General features: G+C 40.2%; 2 protein-coding genes across 7 annotated transcripts in view; one reads left to right on the forward strand and one right to left on the reverse strand.

Moving 5' to 3' along the window:
- Window positions 1-4,403, forward strand: part of LOC148318423 (uncharacterized) — a 37,317-nt gene extending 32,914 nt beyond the window's left edge. For 2 of the 4 annotated variants that reach the window (XM_088282658.1, XM_088282657.1), the window contains 2 exons: window positions 402-484; window positions 563-871. In XM_088282658.1, the coding sequence (XP_088138784.1) occupies window positions 402-484; window positions 563-583 (104 nt within the window). In that variant the 3' untranslated portion in view covers window positions 584-871. Of the gene's footprint in view, window positions 1-401; window positions 485-562; window positions 872-3,165 lie in introns of those variants that run through there. The other 2 variants (XR_015839883.1, XR_015839884.1) reach the window with 2 other exon arrangements.
- Window positions 637-6,333, reverse strand: insig1 (insulin induced gene 1). Of its 3 annotated transcripts, none has more exons than XM_088282656.1 (7): window positions 6,315-6,333; window positions 5,306-5,412; window positions 4,860-5,208; window positions 3,740-3,864; window positions 3,452-3,618; window positions 3,191-3,290; window positions 637-2,458 (listed from the first exon to the last, which is right to left on the reverse strand). In XM_088282656.1, exons 3-7 carry the CDS (start codon window positions 5,200-5,202, stop codon window positions 2,429-2,431), a joined length of 765 nt encoding a protein of 254 aa, XP_088138782.1. In that variant the 5' UTR covers window positions 5,203-5,208; window positions 5,306-5,412; window positions 6,315-6,333; the 3' UTR covers window positions 637-2,428. The 3 variants fall into 3 exon arrangements, with proteins under 3 accessions (XP_088138782.1, XP_088138781.1, XP_088138780.1); XM_088282655.1 differs by lacking the exon at window positions 6,315-6,333 and adding an exon at window positions 6,226-6,287; XM_088282654.1 differs by lacking the exon at window positions 6,315-6,333 and having other exon boundaries at window positions 5,306-5,522.
- Window positions 6,334-20,888: the final 14,555 nt, after the last annotated feature.

Raw genomic sequence — 20,888 nt, forward strand, 5'->3', positions numbered from 1 at the left:
GTGAGTATAGTGAAGAGTGAAGTCAAAAGATATAGGTAATTTAGTAAATTACGAAGTAGAGGTAAGTGCGCAAAGCAAGTAAAACGGTAAGTGGATAAATAGATGAGTGTATATATGCTGTACTAAAGTAAATAAGAAATTAAGTAAAATCCCAAGTATATGGGAAAGTAAATTAAGTGAACATACAAGGAAGTAGACAAGAAGGGGGTTAATAGTTGAAAATAAATGAAGATATTTATTTATACTATAACGTTTTCAAAGACTGCTTCGGAACTATCACTTTGTCACCTCATACGAAAGGCGTAATTCTTTACAAGCGTACCCTCTGACTGACGTCACACACTAATTTTTTGTTCATTTTTGTTTGGTTGAGAGAATGTCATTCCTCGTCTCTCCACTAGGGGTCCACCATGGCTGGGATAAGCATTCAGGGTCGTTTTGCGGAGCAATGCTGACATCTAGTGGTTACATGACATCACTACAGGTGATTATTAATTCCCCTAATTTAAATCTGCGGCATGTTCATTTTGTCTAATCCTAATGTTGCATTATTTACTTTCAGATCCACAAAAGGGGACCCTGAAATGCCGCTGCATGGACCATCACCCCAATTCCCCATAATAAACACACCGGTCATCATTTCCACATGTATTTTATTTCAGGTAACGTTAAAAAAGGCTAATAGACAATAGCACGAACGAGGTGCTTCATTACCTCCAATCCAAAGTAAAGCTTCTTCTTCCACCTCACTCATTTCATTCCATAAGAGAGAAAAAAAGGATCCCTTTGAAATGCGGCTCAATCCAATTTGACACCAGATCAATTAAGACTTCCGACATGTCATAAATCAAAATAAATAAGATGTAATTGGCCTGTGTGTGAACTGATTGCACTTCACCTCTTCCCCAAGTTAACATACTGACAATTATAACACCTGGATGTGTGTGTGCGCTTACAAGCCAGTATCATTTATTAAATCCAACGCTTGATAGTGACAAAAGCACCACCTTTTATCTATAACACAATAATTTCAATACAAGGGCAATCACAGATTGCAAAACTATCCCCCCCCCCTTCTCAAAAACACTTGACAGATGAAAGCCATCTGGCACCAAGGATTCCATTCTTTGGATGCTGGCTACTTCCTGGAACTGTGACCTCCAATCCAGACTAATTTTTGGATTCTTTCACCCCCCTCGTTAATTTTGAGGGCTTCAATGACACAGATTGTAATTCCAGCCTGACTTTCATGACCGACATTGTCTAACTTCAGATATTTGCGCTTCGGACAGCAGCTCGTTTCTGGTGGCACTCCTCTGATGCAGGCTAGATTATGGTTTTGGCAATTTGGGGTCTACTTTGGCTGCACTAGCTAATATCTCATTTGTATTCCACCCCAACTCTGACTAATTTAAATACATATATTTTTTGCTTGTTTGCTGAAATACTGGATAATTCCTGGATTCGGTTTTTCTAGGTTACATTTCCCAGATGTCGGCCAATGTCTGGTCCCAGAAATGGGCAACTGCGTTTAACCAACCTGCATCAACCAATATCTGAATTCCATTACCCATTGAGACTGACTAATTAAGGTGTTCTGTTTCCTCTACTTTGGGTAATCTGACTTAATCCCCTCCAGACACTGACTAGTTTGAGTTTGATTTCCTAGATAATTGCTCATAACCCGTCTTTGCGACTAGATAATTCCTGGATTCACGTTTGTGAATTTGCACCGACATTTCAGTGATACTGGATCGTCCGGAGGCTATTCCTCTAATACTGGCTAATTGCTGGTGACTATCTGAGTATGACACCGTCTGATTATTTCTCCAACACCAGCTAATTAAAACCAAAACAGCAGGAAATTCTGGGGCCACCTTTTTTTTTTTTAAACACTTTTGAGACCATCTTGTCAAGCGCGTAGACAACGCAAATGTGTCGCAGCACCGCACTTGAGGAAACTGGTTAACGCAGGGCCGCATTTGCCTGCAGATATTTTGCAGACGTGATGCCAGTCATGATGACCTAGCTAAATTGACACTCCTGCATAGATTTCCTGTTGCTCCTCATTCCTTCGTCTCGTGTGGTACAGTCACTTAAAAGAATAAAAGGCAGGCAAAAAAATATGGAAACTCCACTCCAAAAAAAAAAAGGTTGGAATTCATTGCATGCCAGGAAATAAAAATCCATGTTTCCCTTTAAAAGACTGTTGTCAAGTCAAAGTCAAACCAGCTTCTAGTAAAAATTGAAGGAGAGAAAAAAAAAAAACAACAAAAAGAGGAAAACATTGTCCTGTCGTTTTCAAAGCGGTGGTGGGCGGGGCCTCCATGAGGTCACATGGCACATTGGACCAAAGGCTCCCCCCCTCCTCCTCAAACCACACAAAAAGTTTTTGTTTTCTCCAGGGGATCTTTTTGTGACGTTGCCTTCAGTCGCTGTGTGGCTTCTCGACTCCAGCCTGTGGGAGGAAACATCAAAATGTGTAAGACGCATGACGAAACGTCAAGCCGTACATGATGAGAATAAAGTGGGAAGATGGGGAAAATGTGAGGTTTAAAACTTTCAAACGGCACGCAGACGGGCAGTTTTAAGTACATACTTTAAAACTTTTAAAAATACGCACCGATTGGAATGCTGTACTCTAACTAACCGCCATTACGGAATCGTTTCACCTTTGTTCTCATCCATTTAAAACTCAAACGCTGAAAATAGCCAAACACGAACATATACCAAGTTTTCTTTTTCTTGGGCTTAACATTGCATGTACAGCTTTTGAACGTGAACCTCTTACATTGCAAGTGCAAAACATTTGCCTGGCACTCCCATATTCAACAGCGGGTTTGGACGATGACTTTGCAGTCATTTAAACCATTTTTAAGTACGTGATTGATAGCAACGCCAAAACCACCTTGGTGAATGATTCGTTTGATTGAGAAACAGTCAAAAAATGTGTTAAATTATGAAGATTCTTTAAGGCGATTATGGATTTGAATTGACACGTGTTAAATTTGTCTTACCATGGAGGTTAAAAAAGCTCAAAACAAAACAAAACGTTACACCAAGTAAAACGAAAATCTGAAATCGAGGAAGTCGCAATTTCTGAGAAGCAGCTGTAATATTACAACAGAAAAAAAAAAGTTTTTTTTTTTTTTTTTTTTTAAACAGGTACGAGGAACAGGCCCGGACGTACCATGGCAAGTTGACGTCCGATGTTTCCCACGGTGACGCCGCCAGAGAAGAAAATACACGGCAGCCAGGAGCGCACGTACAAGAAGTCGGGAGATGTGTACCTGCATCACAGAAAACCAACACACACATTCAGAGAAAACAATACACACATTCTCTTCTCATGAACAATAACTTTTGATATGCTCTGTCCTCTTCTCATAACTTGGATGTAATGTTGCTAGGTGCTACCTGATACTATATGCTTCGTGGTGTGTTTACATACTGATAGACGCCGTTGTAGACCAGCAGCTGAGTGAAAACAGTGGCGAGGAAGGCCGTGGTGATGCCCAAGCCAAAGCCGCTACGTGAGCGGTCAAAGGTCCACCACAGGCCCAGTGACAGAGCAGCCAGGGTGAGCGACAGCTGCACACTGTTGTCGATGTCCAGTTTCTGTTTTCAAGCGCCAAGTTAGGGACAAATTGACCCTCAAATATTTGTGCAGCATGCAAGCGCATACTTCATGTTACTATCGGACATTCATGTTGATTGGGAGCAATTGCTGAAAGGATACAACGCTGGCGTGGTTGATGCCCACAAAGACGGCGATGCACCTCATGACGCTCGCCCATTCCCTCTTGAACTTGTGCGGCTCGCCAAGATGGCTGTCCAGGCACGGGTAAAGCAGGCCCACCACCGCTGCAGACGACGAAAGAGGAACAACAATTCATAAGAAAAGCAGAACATATTCAGAATCATGCAGGTATTAGTTGCTGAGCGTGCACATAAAGAACATGGCGAGAAAAAAAAGTTTGCATTCATTTGTAATATTTTACTAACTTTTCATGAAGCGAGTGAAGTAATGTTCATGTTTCACCTAAGACAAAAAAGGAGCCCAGTGGAGAGCAATATTTATCCACTTGAAGGAAAACTTTTCATTAGATGTACAAGCTTCAGATTCACATAATTGCCTGGGGTGAGCTTGACTCACCTGTAGCTCATTTGAAGTTAAGTAAGCTAGTGTTTGTAAATGTGTTTTGACAAAAGGGGAAGCAGTTATTTTTATTATCTGTAAAGTGAAAGCATCTGTTCTTTTATTTCTGTGGAAGCAAATGCAAGGAAAAATACTACAGATAATGAGTCAAATCCCTGGTTTTCAAGCATTTTAATAGCTAGTTTACATATGTGGACCCTGAAAAAGTTGCGACAGTTCTTATTTGACAAGTAACATTGGCTAATAAAACACTTCATCTTGTCCCACCCCACTTCCGGTCTCTTCCCTCTTCAAACAAAGCATTTCGCTCCAAAGCCCCGCCCTCCTAGTCACCCGTTATGACTCCAACCAATGAGCGCACGGCTCGCCTCGTGTCCTGCTCAAGGCAGCCAATGGGAGCGCAAGGATATGTAAAGAAACACGAACATGTCTCCTTTTAACCTTTACGTGTCCGACAAACATGAAAAAAAAGACCACAAAAGCCCGCGAGGATGTTATATAATGGCCAACGACAACGTTGCCATGGGATGAATCGTCACCGCACGATTAGCCTCAAGTAACCCCGACCCACGATATTTGATCGCTTCCAAAGTGTTGTAAAAGTCATGAATGGATTGTGGAATAATGGCCGACTTCCCACGTTCATGTTGAACGCCAATGCTTATTATTTGAGGAGAGTTTCATTTTCGGTCCAACTCACCTGCCCCGGTGCCGCAGCACGGTGGGATCCACCAGGCGGACGAGAACAAGGTGGTCATCACCTCCTCGGGGAAGAGCGTGACGTTGCGTTGGATTTGCAGCAAGTTGAGCACCAGAGCGAGGATCACCCCCACGGCGAAGAGCACCAAGCCGCGGCGGATCAAGTTGAACGTCCGGTGGCGGTGCAGCGAGCTGTAGGCGCTGCCAAGCACCGACGTGATGATGGACATCATTTCCTCGCCTTTAGACGCCAACCAGTTGGTCGCAGACGGCGACGGCGGGTGTTCGCGTTCCAACTGCGGCGCACGGGAGCAGCTCCAATAGTGCTCCTCCAGGCTGGACATTTGGCTCTAAAGAAGAAAGAGAAAAGGTTACAAAAACAACTGTCACACAAACACATTACAACAAAGTAGTGACGTCACGACTCCTATGATAGTTGTACTGTACCTTGGTCGCTCGCTCCAATTTCCCACTCGCCAGTTGTTTTAACCTCTCCGTGGCTTGCTTTTCTTTTGCACCCCCGTGTAGTGTTTCTTCACATTATTGTCAGCACGCTAGAAAGGAGAGACGAAAGAAGAGAACTGAAAACGCGTCGCGATGGTAAACAGCTTCTCTTTCTGTAACGCAACATAATCACAGAGGGCTATGTCGGGTGAGTCTCGGCGGCCAATCAGAGGGCGGTGTGGCGTGTGACGTCACTTCACCCCACCTCCTCATGCGCCAAAACAACGTAGGGGGCGGAGACGAAGCGGAAGTCGTGTCGTTGTTTTTTTTTTTTACTTTTTTTTTAACATTAAAAATTACAAACACTCACAGAGAACAACACATTCCCGTTAATAACACACGTCAAACAAAATAAATATATAAAAAGAACAGAGAAAACAGTAAAAAAAAACAAAAAAACTCGGCATTTCATTGGAAAAAAAACACACAAGGAATACTATTCAAAATAATAGATATTTACCAATGTCTACATATTTTCACAAATCCTGGGAGAAGTCTTACTATTTCTGGAAGTCGGAACACGCCACCAACGGCAAACAAATGCGAAAATGATAAGAGTTTTTTAAAATCTTGATTAGGAAAGTTAAGCAACTCACAAATTATAAGTTGGCTGAATCCCCATAATGCCCTAGCATTCCGCTAGATGGTACCAAATATAATGTTGATAGGAAAGTAGTATCTCTCTCACTCTTGCTCTCTCTCTCTCAAAATTATATGGAAGAGGTGCTAAACTAGGATTTTTTTTCTTTTTCTCTTTTGTTAACATTTGCAAAATTTACCATAAATTATTTTTCATCTTTCCACAAATAATGCATTTGTTCAAAGGTAAAGTAGCACAACAAACAGACAAAAGGTGCACATACCAGTGTAAAAAAAAAGTCCTATTCCTCCGCAGACCAACAACCGCGTCTCCTACTCACATACATACACACACACACACACACACACATGCCTTTTATAGTCTAGCAGCCTTTTGTGAACGAGGTCAGTGGTACGATGTGGTGTCACGCTGCTCGTGTTGGAGTTCACAGAGAGGTGTGGCGTGCGTGTCAGGCTGCACATCATATAAACGCGCACACCATATGAGTTCAACGCCCGGGCCGTGTCCTTTTTTTTTTCTTTTTTTCCCAACATCATCAGAACAGGGAAACATGTTTCTGCAAGATGGCCCACTTCTATATGATAACGATTTCTTGTTGTATTTTGCCCTTCTGAGTGACAGTGAATTTTTTTATTTACTTCGGCATGGCTGCTGAACTGTTGTTTTTCTTTGAAATATTTCTGATGAACATTTGTTGTCAGGCTTGATAAAGGCAACGAAGTTTAGAAAATTCCCACTCCAAAGTGAAAATATTTCTGTAAGCATGGAAGTGTGACTATTTCTAGCCTATCGTGTATTAGCATTCATCGATAGCGCCACATCTGGCCTCAAAGGACCGCGCCTGCACAAGCGAGGGAGCTTGTTTCATTCTGCCGACTTTTGTAGTTGGAGTTGTAAACCGTGTCATCACTCAATTTTAGAGATAAACCCGCTGTTTTATTCCTCGTGGTATGCTCCCCAAATGGGATTGTGGATGTTTGCGCTGCTCCGAATGTCATTTCATTCAAACGCTTCAGATTTGTTCCAGGCCAAGCACAATGACTTTTCTTAGAAACGTTAGAAGGAGGTGAAATATAAACGTCAGAGTTTTGTGCTGCACGATAAGCATAGCGAAGGTCACGACGTTTGCCTTCTATTCTTAGAATGATGTGGCTCGAATACCCACAGCGCATCTTTTGACTGAATACACGCGTTTATTTTCAGCTTTTATGAAAAAGAAAATGCTTGGCCTAAATAACCTTTTCTCAAACACTCTCCTCTATCCGTTTTTTTTCCCTGCAAGTCTTCCATATCAGTCATATTTTTTTTTTCTCATTGCAGCCGTCTGCGTGCTCATGCCGATAATTCTCCGGAGCCTCTGGACTTCACAAAAGACGGAAACAAGTGGAGCAAAGCAACAGAAAAGCTTCATATGACTACGACTACTACTACACCGTGGCAGAAATTCAACCTTAATATGTTTTTCCGCCTCAGGACAGAAAGCGTAAGTGTTCCCTCATTGAATATGTTCCTCTCGCTCTCATTCTTGGCAGAACAGAGAAAGATTCCTTATCAGTACTTGAGTATGTAGAGCAGGGGTGGGCAAGCTTTTTGATTGGTGGGCCACAATGGATTCTAAAATTTGATAGAGGAACCTCATTGGAGAAAAAAAAAAACATTTAATTTTAAATTAAAATGAACAAAAGCATTACAACAAAATATCTGTCTTTGACACAGCAGAGTATTTAGAAAATAAAACATTAACAAGGTTTATTCATTTATTTTTCCTCAAGTTCGGCGAGCCGGATTAAAACGTTTAACGGGCCGCATGTGGGCCCTGGGCCGTAGTTTGCCCACGCCTGATGTAGAGTATGCGTAAAGTATGTCAGTGTACCGTAATGACCTGAGCAAATCCTCATCAAATGTTGCTTTCCATTACCACAATGACACATAAACAAAAAATATGTTAGACCTTTGTGATGCTAATCATTATTTTTCTACAAAGTGACGCAAGGATTCCGCTGACAAATATTTGTTCACGTCTCAAAGGGCAGGCTTAAAGTCAGGGGAGGGGGTGCAATGTCAGACGTGAGTGACGCGCCGTTTGTTTTTGTGCTGCAAAATGTCAAATGAATCATTAACCCATTTACTGCCATTGACGGGTATAGAAGGCAAAAAGTACATTTTATGCTAGCTGGCAGTGAATGAGTTAAGAATCATTAAGTCGTGGAAATTTACCAGAGCGATATCATTTCTTAGTGTCATAAGCCATGGAAATACAACAAAATTTATTCCTTCTAAGCAGCAGGACGGTTGGGACCCTAATGACTAAGTTGATTAATGCTGCGTTGTAATTAGCGTGAAAATGCTACGTGTTTTGTGCAAAGAAGATAAGGCAGGAAGCCGGCACGCTTCGAATGAGCAGCGCGTCGAGCTTGGCGAAGATTAGCGCGAAGGATTGAGGCATCGCTAACACAGGGAGGCCCGCCAGAGAAGCTTTGCTAAATTGATCTATCAAAGTCATTTTTTTTCTTCCCCTCAACCTCAACGCTGCGAGTAAACTGGGAAGGAAAACATCCTAATCCGTAGTGAAGGGTAGTGGATTACTTGTGTCAACATCTTTGTTAGCTCAGGCGTCAAAATGATTCATCCTTTCTCATAGATAAGCGCTAAGATAGCTTGCTAGCTAGGTTTTTTTCAACCAAAAGAATTGACTAATGATGAAATTAGAGTCATATTTGATCAAACTGCTGCCTCTTTGCTACTTAGTGTTTGGGCTTGCTAGCTGTTAGCTTGCTAAATTAATTGTTTTAGACACAAAGAATGGCTAAAGCATCCATATATCTATTTTGCTGTCATTAGCTTGCTATTTTTAAAACAAAAAAATTATATATAATATTTACTAAAAAATTTTAAGCGGCTAGCAAAAAACACAGTTTGGTGGTATATTAATTACTGTGTGAAGTTTAACGTCCGCAGCATCTGTTTATCTTATCTTGAACGTTCCCGTCAAGATTTTGGTGAGAAACATCAAGCTGCTCACCTCTCAGAGCTTTTGATGCCTTCAGGGAATTGGATTTTTATTCTTGGATAATTCAATAACAAAAAGGATACATTTTTTTTAGAAGCACTTTTCATGACTTCCAACGTCAGCCCTTGTATTGCTCTTGAAAATAGGACAAAACTAGATGTCAAAAGTTGAAATGTGTTCCCATGTGAGGGAAATGTTGCATAAACTGCGCTGAATAAGTGTGCAGGCGAAATGACAGCCATCACCCGCGTATGTTTATGTAGCTTGTGAAAAGACTGGAATGGAACACCTCCCAAACGGCCAATCGGCATCCTCTCTCATCACCAGCCGATTGCTCAGGTTACTTTCTCCACCAATCACAGTGAAGGAGACAAACAATCTATCATATAATCATATTTTACATCCCCGGGGACAGACTCCTGATCTCTGGTAATCTAATTACTTTTTAAAGGTAACCGAGGCTACACTGGTAATAATTAATAAAGTGTATTATCGCATTGACCTAAAGTTACCTCCATGTGGGCCACGTCGGGTTTAGTGTTTAACATCATGTTGCCGACGAGAAAATCAATCGACCTGGCTATCAATGGAGCCAGCAGCTGGCTGTTTTTCCTCCTCTATCTACCTACTGTAAAAATGAAGCGTATTTTATGAGGTGTTTGGTTGTTATCAGGTTGCTTGTTCAGCTAGTTGCAGTTCTGGTGTCACCAGTACGTTGACCTTTGTTATAAAAGCCACCAGCAGATGGCGCACGCACATTACAGTAAATAAAACCACCGTCAATAAATACAAATAAAACGGTAAACATTAATAAGCACACATGCAAAAATAAAACCTTTCTTGAAAATGTGATAAAAATACTGGACATGAGTAATAAACATGACAACCACTTTGGTTGAGCTTTAAAATAATAAAAATAGATAACAAAAACTAGATTCAATTAGGAAAAATAATTGAATCATTTATTAGTAGAAGCGAGTTTCGTCAGGAAAGAAGAAAATGCAAAGTAAATAAAATAAAAAAAACTGAAAAATGCAAATTATTCAACATAAATGAAAAATGAAAACAATTCCCAAATAGTTTTACATCATTAGCACCTCAAAAAGTGGAAGCTTATAAGTGTTCCTCAGATACAAATTTTGATGTCTCTCGACTCATTGAGTGTCATTTCCCCAGATATTTATGTTTTTTTGGAAGCGTGTGTTTGCATTCTAAGTAGATTTACCGGGAAAGATTCCAGCATGTTGTTGACAATAACATACCAAAAAGGTCAGGGTTGCGTTTGTGTGCGTGTGCGTGTGCGTGTGCGCGCGCGCGTGTGTGTGTGTGTGTGAGTGTCTGTTTGAGAGACTGCTGAAGTGTATATTACTTGCCGATGCTTACGCGGCATGCTCAGCACAGCATGAACACTCGCTGGACGCTTCATTAGGTACACCTGCTCAGCCATAGGAGCACAACAGCTTGACGTTTTTTTTTTTTTGATCACGTATGTTTATCATTATGTCTGTCAGAAAAGCTTCATGACTCACAAACAATATTCCGTTTCAAATCCCAACTACAAGTTTTCCCCTTCAAAGTAATCCGTGGTGGATTCACCTATCTTGTTATTTGATTTCATCATTTTTGTGCTTCGGCCAGTCTGTGTTTCCACCTGGTGGCATCTTGTTGAAATGAGTTGAGGAATTTCATTTCAACACAAGTTGGACTTTGCTGCCGCCTTGTGGCATTCACATGTCATTACAATTAGCTCAGGCTTGTTAGGCAAATTCATTTTCAGTTAAAATTGACTTTATTATGGACTTTTATTCTTGCATTTCAGTGTCTGTACTTTTTTTATTTTTATGTAATACTGGACTTGAATCCGTACTTTGGCACAGACTGTGAGTCCTTTTGCCCTCTCTAGCCACGCTTGTTTTGTTGTTACAACACCAATTGTACCCACATTTACACCTACACGCACACACACTGAAGCAGTTCAAGCACTCGGTCATCAGCGGCATCCTTTTAAAGCCAATTGTCCCTCATCGGCCTAATAGATTTTCCGCTTTACGGGGGGGGGAGGTTGTGGGGGGGGGCCTGAGCGAAAATGCAAATTCATCTATCCAGCGAGGCGGGCAATTATTACAAAAGTTCTCTTGTGGTCTAATTGCGGATAATGGGAGAGTGAAACCGGGATGATAATTGACAGTAATATACATATCAAAAAGCTCGCTGTCTGCGTGAAGTGTCGCTGCTGTCGTCAGGCGTCTTGATTGGAAAAAAGATCCTTCGGTAACATGAGCAGAATTTTTTTTTTTTTTTAAATTTTTTTTTTATAAGTGTACTTAAATAAAATAAAATAAAATAACTGGCTTGTGTCGGGCAATATGTACACATTTTTACTGTCGCTCTTTAATTGCTTGAAGGCGGATTTTGATAGTGTGTGTCCCACAGGGCTCCCCTGTAAGTCATCTATCTATTTTTGAGGTCACAAATATTTCCATTCATTCATTCTCGGGATGAGCCTCTCGTTCGTCATGCCGCCCCCCATATACACTGCATGTGGAGTCTTTCCTATGAAGCATCTTCAACATCAGATTTTCAGTTGGTCAGTTACTTAGAATTATGCCTGGTATTTCATTGTGTTAGTTTTGATGGATTTTTTCGCAAAAAAAAAAAAAAAAAAAAAAATCAATTGGAAAGTTGGTTCCCATTGAGCTCTGACTCTGTGCTACAAATGGTCTGTTGAACGCTAGTGAGTGACAATGAAGTTAATGTTTTGGTTTTTTTTTGCCCAAAGATGAAAGCTAGGATGTGCTTCATTAATCATCGTCAGCAAACACTGAGTGAGGAGGCAGGCGAGGAAAGGTGAAACGTATCGGAGCCCTTATGTAATTTGTAGGTTACAAGTTGGACGTAAAGTCCTTGAGATGCAAGATAATGAACAGGGACACTTTAAATGTTCTGATCAGACAGATTCAGTGTCACACTTTTGAAAATTGAAAACGAAGTCCTCTGGTTCACGCTGGGCTTATCACAAGTTTGGTGCGAAATGATAGTTTGCCTCCGTGCATTTTATTCTTGAAAGCCAACAAGGTCAATTTGAGAAATCCACGGCAAAGCTTTGGCACCCCTTTGCTCGAATTAAAACAAATATTTATCCAAAGAGATCAAATACAAGGACAGGGTCTAACATTAACCTGCCGTCACATTTTCTTCCCTCTAATCACGAAAATATTGAATTGAATGTCTGATTTAGTGCACACCCGGGGAAGCGGAAGCATCTTGAAAAATTGCTGCAGGCGGAACTAATAACTTTAATGAGAGCTCTAATCCATTTAGGTGCTCCATTCAGGAAGGCGTTGGATTGCTTTATTTGCCGCAAATAGCGGGGCGAACAAAACGCAAGTAGTGGACAACCTACCCTCAAAAATGTTCATCTTGTGGGGATCAAATGGCAAAAGCGAGAAATGCAAATTGAATCAGGGTGAGAAGTTTAAGGCTCGGTGCTCAATTCAACACGTTGAGCAAAATGTCCGTCCTTCCTGTTCTTACGGAGTGTGAGGTTTACTCGAGATTACCAACGTGGTGCAAAATACAATTTCGTTTTTGGCGTTCCTCAGGTCACTGTTGTCAGTCCTCTAAACTTGACAAACTTGAGGATGATCTGTGAATTTCAGAGATGAATGAAAATGCCATGAGCAACCGCCGATGTATAAGACACATGCCTTCTTGTTTGTTGAATTTAGTTGGGGTACCACAGGGCACCGTCCTGAGTCCTCTCTTGTTGTATATTGTGAGCTATTTTAAGTCGATGACTCCTCGTATTTTATTTATCTTTCCAAAGCACACGCCCGACTGGAACTTATCAAACTGAGATTCATCCCTTCGTGTATCGACTACAAAAAACGAGCGCAGATTTATTAATAATGTAAGAGTGCGCATTGCTCTTCAGAATTCATGCCCATTGCTCCGACTCGCCCTCCTCCGAATGTACTTTTTCGATAAACACGCCTTCCCATCAAGACAGTATGTAATGCGCAGTTGATTAAATCAACACAGCTTCCTATAGAAATGCTGACTCATCGTGATTTTAAGCTCAACTAGAGTGATAAACTTTGGGTCATCATTCCGCAAAAGAAGTAAGTTTTCAGAAACGAGAGCGCTCGATTCATTCTGTCAATATTTACTCATCCAAAACTAATCAGCGTCATGGATTTGACTTTTGTGCTTTGGAAAGTTCAAGTGGGCGGGCTGACATGAATCTCCTCCAAATTGTGTTTTTTCCTTTGGCAGGTTTTTGCTGGTTGATAAACAAGCTCCTGGTGAACTTTTTTTGGTGTAATCGATCGAAATTTCGGCAACGTTTTCGGACTTTTCCTTCTTTTTAATCAGCCGGGAAGAAATGTTCTTTTCTGGACTTCCACGCTCGCCTTAACTGAGGCAGAAGGCGTTTTTCAGGATGCCCCACGGGAAGCAACAGGTGCACAAACGTTCTACTTTTGATCTCCACGCTGAGTGCCTCCCTGTGATGATCTCAAGCTTGCCCGCCTTTGATTCATTCGCCGCCGACCCGCCGTCTATTTTCGGGGCCTTCTATTCACCCGGCTCGCCTTTTTTGTTTGTGACGCGTATTTAAAAGGATCTCACACACACCCACTCACGCGCTCTTTCATTCAAAGACGGCGATTGCAGGAATTCACCCAGCAGGGAAGGCACACATCTATGCGGTGATTTCGGCCCGTCTTTCTCGAGGCCACCTCCTGAGAAAACACGTCTGATTATCACGGGGCGCTCGTCCGTGCGGGGACGTCGAATTTCAGCCACCTCATGGGATTGACTTGCGATGATGACTTTTCGAGCTGCTCTCCGAAAGAAAGATGGGATGCAAGACTTTGATCGAAATCAATGATTTATCCAAAACTTTGTTCGACCTAAATAAATGTTATAAATGTTTTTCACTTAAAAGTTAAATACGATTGAACTGTGCTTACATGCATACATAGAGTCATAGAAGCGATTGTGTCGTACCTGCGATGGCCAGCAGGGGGGAATATGCAAATGACCTGGCTCAAGTTGAGTCCGTTTTGCATATTTGGCAGCATCAGCATCAGTTTTGGTCGCCTCCCCACTTTTGGCGCCGTCTCGTCTCATGAAGCATGTCGGCACCGAAAGGTGTGAAGACACTCAGGGCGATTGAACGGCTCGCGCTAGGATCACGTTACGTACGCTGCAGCGTTGCAGTGCAGTTCGAGCTGTATTATTTTCTTTTATTTTACTGCAAAAAATAAAAAACAAAAAACGCCTAACATCTGAAAATGATGATGATGGCATTTAATTTGAAATGAATGTGAACAAAATAATTACAACAATACATGTCATTGAAAAACCACAGTATTTAGAAAATAAAAAAATAAAAAGGTTTATTCATTCAATTTTATTCAAGTTCGGCGGTCCGGATTAAAACGTTTAACGGGCCACATGTGGCCCCCGGGCCGTAGTTTGCCCATGCCTGTTTAATGGCATATTTACACAAATTGCATCTTTGATCAAAGATATTTGACAAATGTGAAATACTTGGCGCCAGTGTGTGTGTGTGTGTGTGTGTGTGTGTGTGTGTGTGTGTGTGAACACATGCAAAAAATGGGATGCCTCGATGAGGTTTTCATCTTGTTTCTGGTCGGCGACTTGTGAAATTGACGGTGAATTTTTCAGCATCCAATCTGCTGTCACCAATATTCATTGTTTCCCTCTCCATTGTCGTTTCCGTGTTCCCGGTTTAGAACAAAAAGCCTTTTGGACAGTCTGCAGATGAGGCAGAAATGGATTTCAATCGGCTTGATGAAGAGCGTTTGCAGCCATCTAATCGCGATCCGACTCGAAAGGAAATATTAACTTTTTATCTTGACATAGATTTTTATTGGATTGTTTTTGGCGTAACATTAGCTTAATTGTCCAAAATGCTAACTAGCTTGGAAAAAAGTGGCGCAAATGGCAACATTTCGGAGTAAATGTTCATTTTGAGCCGAATGTCTTGCATTATTTGTATCTATTATTTTTTTCTCATAGTTTTATGGCTTTTAATTGCATTCTGTAGAATTAGCTTGATTGTCCAGAATGCTAACAAGCATGGAGAAAATTATTACTCCCATGTTGGATTAAATGTTAAATGTAAAATTATTATTTTTTTTTTATTTTAATTTCTTTCAACATCTTTTGCATCATTTTACAGGTTTTAAATCATGCCCCCCCCCACATTGTTTGTTATAGCATTTGCCTTTGTTGTCCAAAGTGCTAACTAGCTCAGATGAAAGTGAAGAAAATGAAAACACGTTTTTTTTTCACTGCTTGTAGCGTTAGCCTTGTAGGGAAAATTGCCCCTTTTCTTGGACTAAATTAATAACTTTCAACATATTCTGGTATTTTATATCTTTTCACCTCTTGTAAATTTTTAATTAAATTTGCTTGTTGTAGCTTTGGCGTCATTGTCCAAAATTCTAATGAACAGGGATAAAATTGCCAGATGAAGCTAAAGAGAAAAGCTTCGTTTCCTCTTTGTTCGACCATAAAACAAATCAAAATGTCTCTCATCATTTTCTCCTCAGAAACTGCCAACAATTCTTCCTCGCTCTCAAATTAACTGCTGATTTTCTACTGTCCAAGGACACAGGCCAGCGCTTTTCATGCGACATGGCGAGTTGTTGCAAACTCTATCAGATAAGATAGGGCACCCTGGATCTAAGTGGAATTTATTGTCCCGGACGTGGAGCGCCGTGACATTACCACTGGCGCAATTATGGCCGACCATTGACAGCCCTGAGTGAGATGGAACTGTTCATTAGGCAAATGGTGTCAGCGAGGGGACAATTCTTTTCACCTTGTGAATCATCTCGTCTTTCTATCTATCTTATCTATCGATAGCTAGCTATTCGGATAAGTGCTTCATCAAATGGATTGATAATCAATAAAACTGGCAGATATAGGAGAGAGTAATGGAGGCGAGGTTGTCCCTCGGACAATTTTCCCTATCAGCAAACACTTGTCGACAAATTTTTCTGACATGATCACGTTTGAAAATGTTCTCAGCGCTCCCACGATAATTAGAATTTGTCACGAGAGGAGACATCTCTGGGAATTCCCTCTCAACGTTCCAACAGGCTGCTGAGGCAACGCGCTCGACGCGACCTCTTGTCATTATTATGAAAGCCGACAGTGGGAAGCGACTCCCAACAGTGAGCGTACGCAGCGGGAGTACGCGCGAAAGGCTTCAACGTTGGCAAAATGGAGCACGGAATATCCATTTATTTATATCAACTGACACATCTTTTTTTTACTAATGACTTCATTTGGATTCAGCTGCTGTCAGATGTTGGAGCGGGATCAATTATACATTGTCTGGTTTCCCGAAAGACCTGAACTCATTTCACAGAATCTATTTAATAAAAAAAGAACAAAAAAAGTATCTCTCTTTGCTACAAATTTTATGAATATTTTTCAAAGCATTCATTTTATTTCAATTACATATATATTTTTTTAAAGAAGCCCTCAACTGCCCTGGTAATATTTGTTACCATGACAACTACGGTTAGTGCTTGGGGGTTACTTGTTGAGTCGCATTTATGACAAAAGTGTCAAAAAGCAAAGATGAACTGACAAATAGCATCTACATTTTCCTTCATGTTGGCAAAACCTCCGTGCAGATCAGTGTACGTGGCGCATGCAGCGGACGCCCTGCCAAACTCGTACAGCCCAATGCAGGTGTACCTAATGTTGTGTCCAGTGTGGCAAAGTGTGCGAACAAAAGCCAAACAACCGCAAAGCCATTGAAGCGAGGCGGACGTGTTTTAACGTAATGAAAAAAAGGCCATTTGATGACTTTCACCTCGCTTGCAAACCGCGTCACTTCAACGAGCGCAATCGCGTGCGCGGCACTTGATTTTATTTTTATGCCCTGCGATGACATTATGTACAAAGTGATCTCCGGCGTTGCCGCCCGCCCACGACGCTCACTTGAGCTAATGGCCTCCCGCGTGTCCGCTCAGCACTTTCCCGTCGCTGCCTAACAAAATGATCAATAAGTGAATTAGCCTGGCAGAGGACGCGAAGATCTGCTCAGATGACGATATCAATAACGCTCATAGAAATTGATGGATTTTTCCGCTCTTTTTATTTTTATTGGTCCGTTTCATGAATTCGAGTGCGCTTTTTGTTGTTTTAATGCAAGTGGAAAGAAGCTAATGACCGCTTGCCCGCGAGGATTTTTTTTGTTTTGTTTTTGAATGACCAAGTGCTCTTTCGTTCTTTCCGCCCTCAAGGGAATTAACAGAAGTGTAATTATCTCCTGTTGTAGACACCATGGTACACAAGTTGAGTCCATTTGAATTATGTCATTAACCAAATAATATCTGGAATAAATATGCTTTAAAAAAATATTTTTAAAATATTTTTAAGTAGGAAATTTTTATTTAAAAAAAAAAAAAAAATTATTTACAAAGAGAACCAGTGCAGCAATTTTACATTTGAAAAACTCTACAAAACTATTAGCACACTATTGAATTTAGTAGTAGTATTTAGTTGTGTGTGTGTGTGTGTGTGTGCGTGCATAAATTTTGGTTTGAGTTGAGTTGCGCTCTCTAATTTTTTTGCTTGAACGTTTAAACCAAAAAAAAAAAAAAAAATCAGACGATCAACTACTCATATCTCGTAAATTTGGAAGTCGTGTCACTCTTTCCTTAAGCTACCATTCCATGGAAATTAACATTAGCATTAACGTTCATGCATTATTTAATTAGAAAAAAAAAAAAAGACACACCTTTATCTATCTGGCCGCTGCTCTCTTGACCACCGTAAAGTTTTTTGTAAATAGCTTCATTAGATTTTGTATAAGGTCAGTAAAAATAAGAGCCCCCTAGTGGTGGTAAAATAACATAAAATCCACATATTAATGCATATACATTAACTCTCCTTTTTAATGGCTTACTTCCTGTCCCCCTCTTGTCGTATTTCACGTCTTCCCCAAGTATCGGCAATGGTGGGTTTCATTAAAGCGAAGGGGCTATCATTATGCAAATTCGATAATTCCCACAATGCGTGCTGTAAAAAGAAGTGGAAAGCAATCAGCTGGCTAATGCAAGTTCATCACTGCAGGTATTCCAAAAAAGATGCGGCGCCGATGTTTCTTGCCAAAGTAAACAGATAAAAATATATTCAATTAAAAAAAAAAAAAAAAGAAGAATAAAAATAAGATAATTCTGCTCTGCTGTGTTCCTTGCACCAAATACCATAGCAACAAGCCGTCGCTATCCTCCACTCCGATTCGCAAAGTTGCAACATGTGAGAAAGAATAAAGAACAAAAAAAAAAAAAAAGTTCTTTTTAACTCTCTGGCCTCATGGAGATTTTTTTTTTTTTCCCGTGTGAAATGTGAATTTGCTTTTTCTGCTGCTGTGATCGACGACGGCGCTTTGTTGTTATTCATGCGGTCATGATTCCTTCAGGGAAAAGAAATGTGAGCGATGATAAAAACGCGCGACATCAAATGCATCAAAGTGTGCGGGTGGACATCGGCGTGTAATTTGAGATCACGTAAAGGATGACGTGAAGTTAGTGCCAAATGATGAATAATCAATATTAATATGTAAGCAGAACGGTGAATTTGAAGCAGATTCATTTGTTCATTCTTTTGTAAAAGTGATGTTTTCCTTAACTAAATACATTTAAATCCAAGTAAAATAAAGTTAAGCTACTCACCCTGTGAAGGGACAGGAAGGTTTTTTTACGCAATTGGCCTTTTTTCGCGTTTATTCAGCTTGACGACAACCGAAGACAAAACTTCTAACTGGCTTCCTTTACGCATCAGGGTAACGGTTTAAATCAAGCTGTGATTTATAAGCGAGTCCTTGACCCCGTCTAACTTGATGGAGACGTGAATATTGATTGATCACCTGTATGTGCTGTAAACAGAACCCAGTGAACTGTATAGATATCAGCGGGTACTGTATATGTGTTTATTTATGTCATATTTCTGTATCTCTTGTGTGACAGAATGTTCTCCTGTCGCCCTGCCGCCATGGCAACGATGCACGAGGAAGCTCGTCTTCAATCACCTGCCTGTGCCACGACTCTCCTCCGGTGAGTTGACTTCCAATTCTTCTTGTTGTGTCGGAGGCAAACGAGTGGCGAGGCCCCAAATTATTGAACTAAATGAATGTGATGTGCGGCAGTTTCTGCAGAACAAAGCTTGATCTGTTTGTCGTTTGTCTGTATGATGGATTTTTTTTTTTTTCTTGGCTCTTAATGGAATCTCGTTTCGATATTTACAATTGTGAATCTTTTAGTATGTGGTCAACAATTAGTTTGCTCGAGCAACGGCCGTGATTTTGGTGTGAAGCTTAAAGAGGTACACATATACCTTTTTCTAACTATTTTTTTTAACTTGCCAACACCAGAACAAAAAAAAATAAAAAAAATAAATAAATATAAATAAATAAATAAATCAAACGTAAGTAGCTCACGGACAACACAACTGAATATATATATATATATATATATATATATATATATATATATATATATTATAATTCAATATTTTTTTTATTAATTAAATATTTTTTTTTATTAATTAAATATATTTTTTTATTAATTAAATATTTTTTTTATTAATTAAATATTTTTTTTATTAATTAAATTATTTATTTATTTTTTTTCATTTTTCTTTGCTTTTTTGTAATGCTAAAAGACAATATAACTGAGCGAGAATTTATTTCAAAGTAGTTAGCTTAAGCGTTAAGAGTTGATGTAATGAATTTCTTCACATTACTTTTTTTTTGTACTCGTTTTTTTCATCTAATGAGTTATTAATAGGCTAATTAAATGCACCCTCATTGAACGTGGTAGTTGAACACAAGAACATCTGCTTCATCTCCTTGCCATACGTCCCGCTCGGAATCTTATCAAGTATTCATGACCTGCTGGAGCGCATTAAAGAGGTCAAGAGAGAGAGAGCGACAACACGCGTGCACATAAACATTGGCGTACGTGAGACAAGATTCACACAACTTTTGGGGAAAAAAAAACATCAGAAAAGATCGATTTCTTTGAGAGACGCTTCAGAATTTTCAAGTTAGCATTCTTGTCATGTGTCGTGTTCCGATTTCAAAAGACATGATTTCAGTGTCCAAATGTCAAAAAGTGAAAAAGAAGATATTGATGTGACTTTTAGAATAAAGTGAAAGTCAAGACAAATGAAGAGTTGAAATGGTTTATTCAAAACAGTGCGACTGGCACCAATGTGGAAAATGCTAACTTGTGCGCTAGTTTCACCAGCTAGCTAGCAAAGCTAGCTCATTTATTTTTGCGGCCGGCATGTAAAGTGATTAAACTGGTGTATAAAATTCAGTTGCGGCGACCGTCCATCTTAATCTTTTTAGATTTCCATTTCCATCCGTGCAAAAAAGTGGACGCCCGCTGGCAGGGCTGCGGCGGCGAGATAGCACGTGCTAGCGGCGCTTTATTAAATCTCCCCCGTAGCAAGTGAGGAACGCTCGGCATTAAAATGAAGTCTTATCTGAAGCAAACGCCCTCTCATCGGGAACATCTCCATCCAAAAGTGAAAGACCGTCTTATGAAAGCCTCACGCTCCGTCTTGAGTTGGAATTCACGTTTAACAAAGCGGAACATTTTTAATTTACTTCTTGCAAGGGTTGAGCACATTGCTCTGTTCAAGCCTCCGTCAGGACATTCTCAAAAGAAATTTGAAAGATTTTCAACAAAAAATGCCCTGTAATTAATAGTCAACTTTTTAAAAAAAAAAGTTACATTCACTGTAATGTGTCCTTAAAATATTAACGGGAAAACCAAAAAGTTTGAAAAATAAAAATGATGAATTTCATTTTAAATCATTGTTCTCGATTTTTAGCTCAAATTAATGTCACCGAT

Source organism: Idiotropiscis lumnitzeri, chromosome 19 (assembly GCF_059441095.1).
Source record: "Idiotropiscis lumnitzeri isolate Australia: NSW breed Sydney's pygmy pipehorse chromosome 19, RoL_Ilum_1.0, whole genome shotgun sequence".
Lineage (NCBI taxonomy): Eukaryota > Metazoa > Chordata > Actinopteri > Syngnathiformes > Syngnathidae > Idiotropiscis > Idiotropiscis lumnitzeri.

Bases quoted from the DNA above. Each gene is read 5' to 3' on its own strand.
- insig1 (XM_088282656.1), bottom strand. From the start codon at position 5,202: ATGTCCAGCCTGGAGGAGCACTATTGGAGCTGCTCCCGTGCGCCGCAG. The intron at 3,291-3,451 runs GTATGTAAACAC...TCTGTGATGCAG, and splicing joins GTCTACAACGGCGTCTATCA to GTACACATCTCCCGACTTCT. The intron at 2,459-3,190 runs GTACGTCCGGGC...TTCCTCCCACAG, and splicing joins TCGGACGTCAACTTGCCATG to GCTGGAGTCGAGAAGCCACA.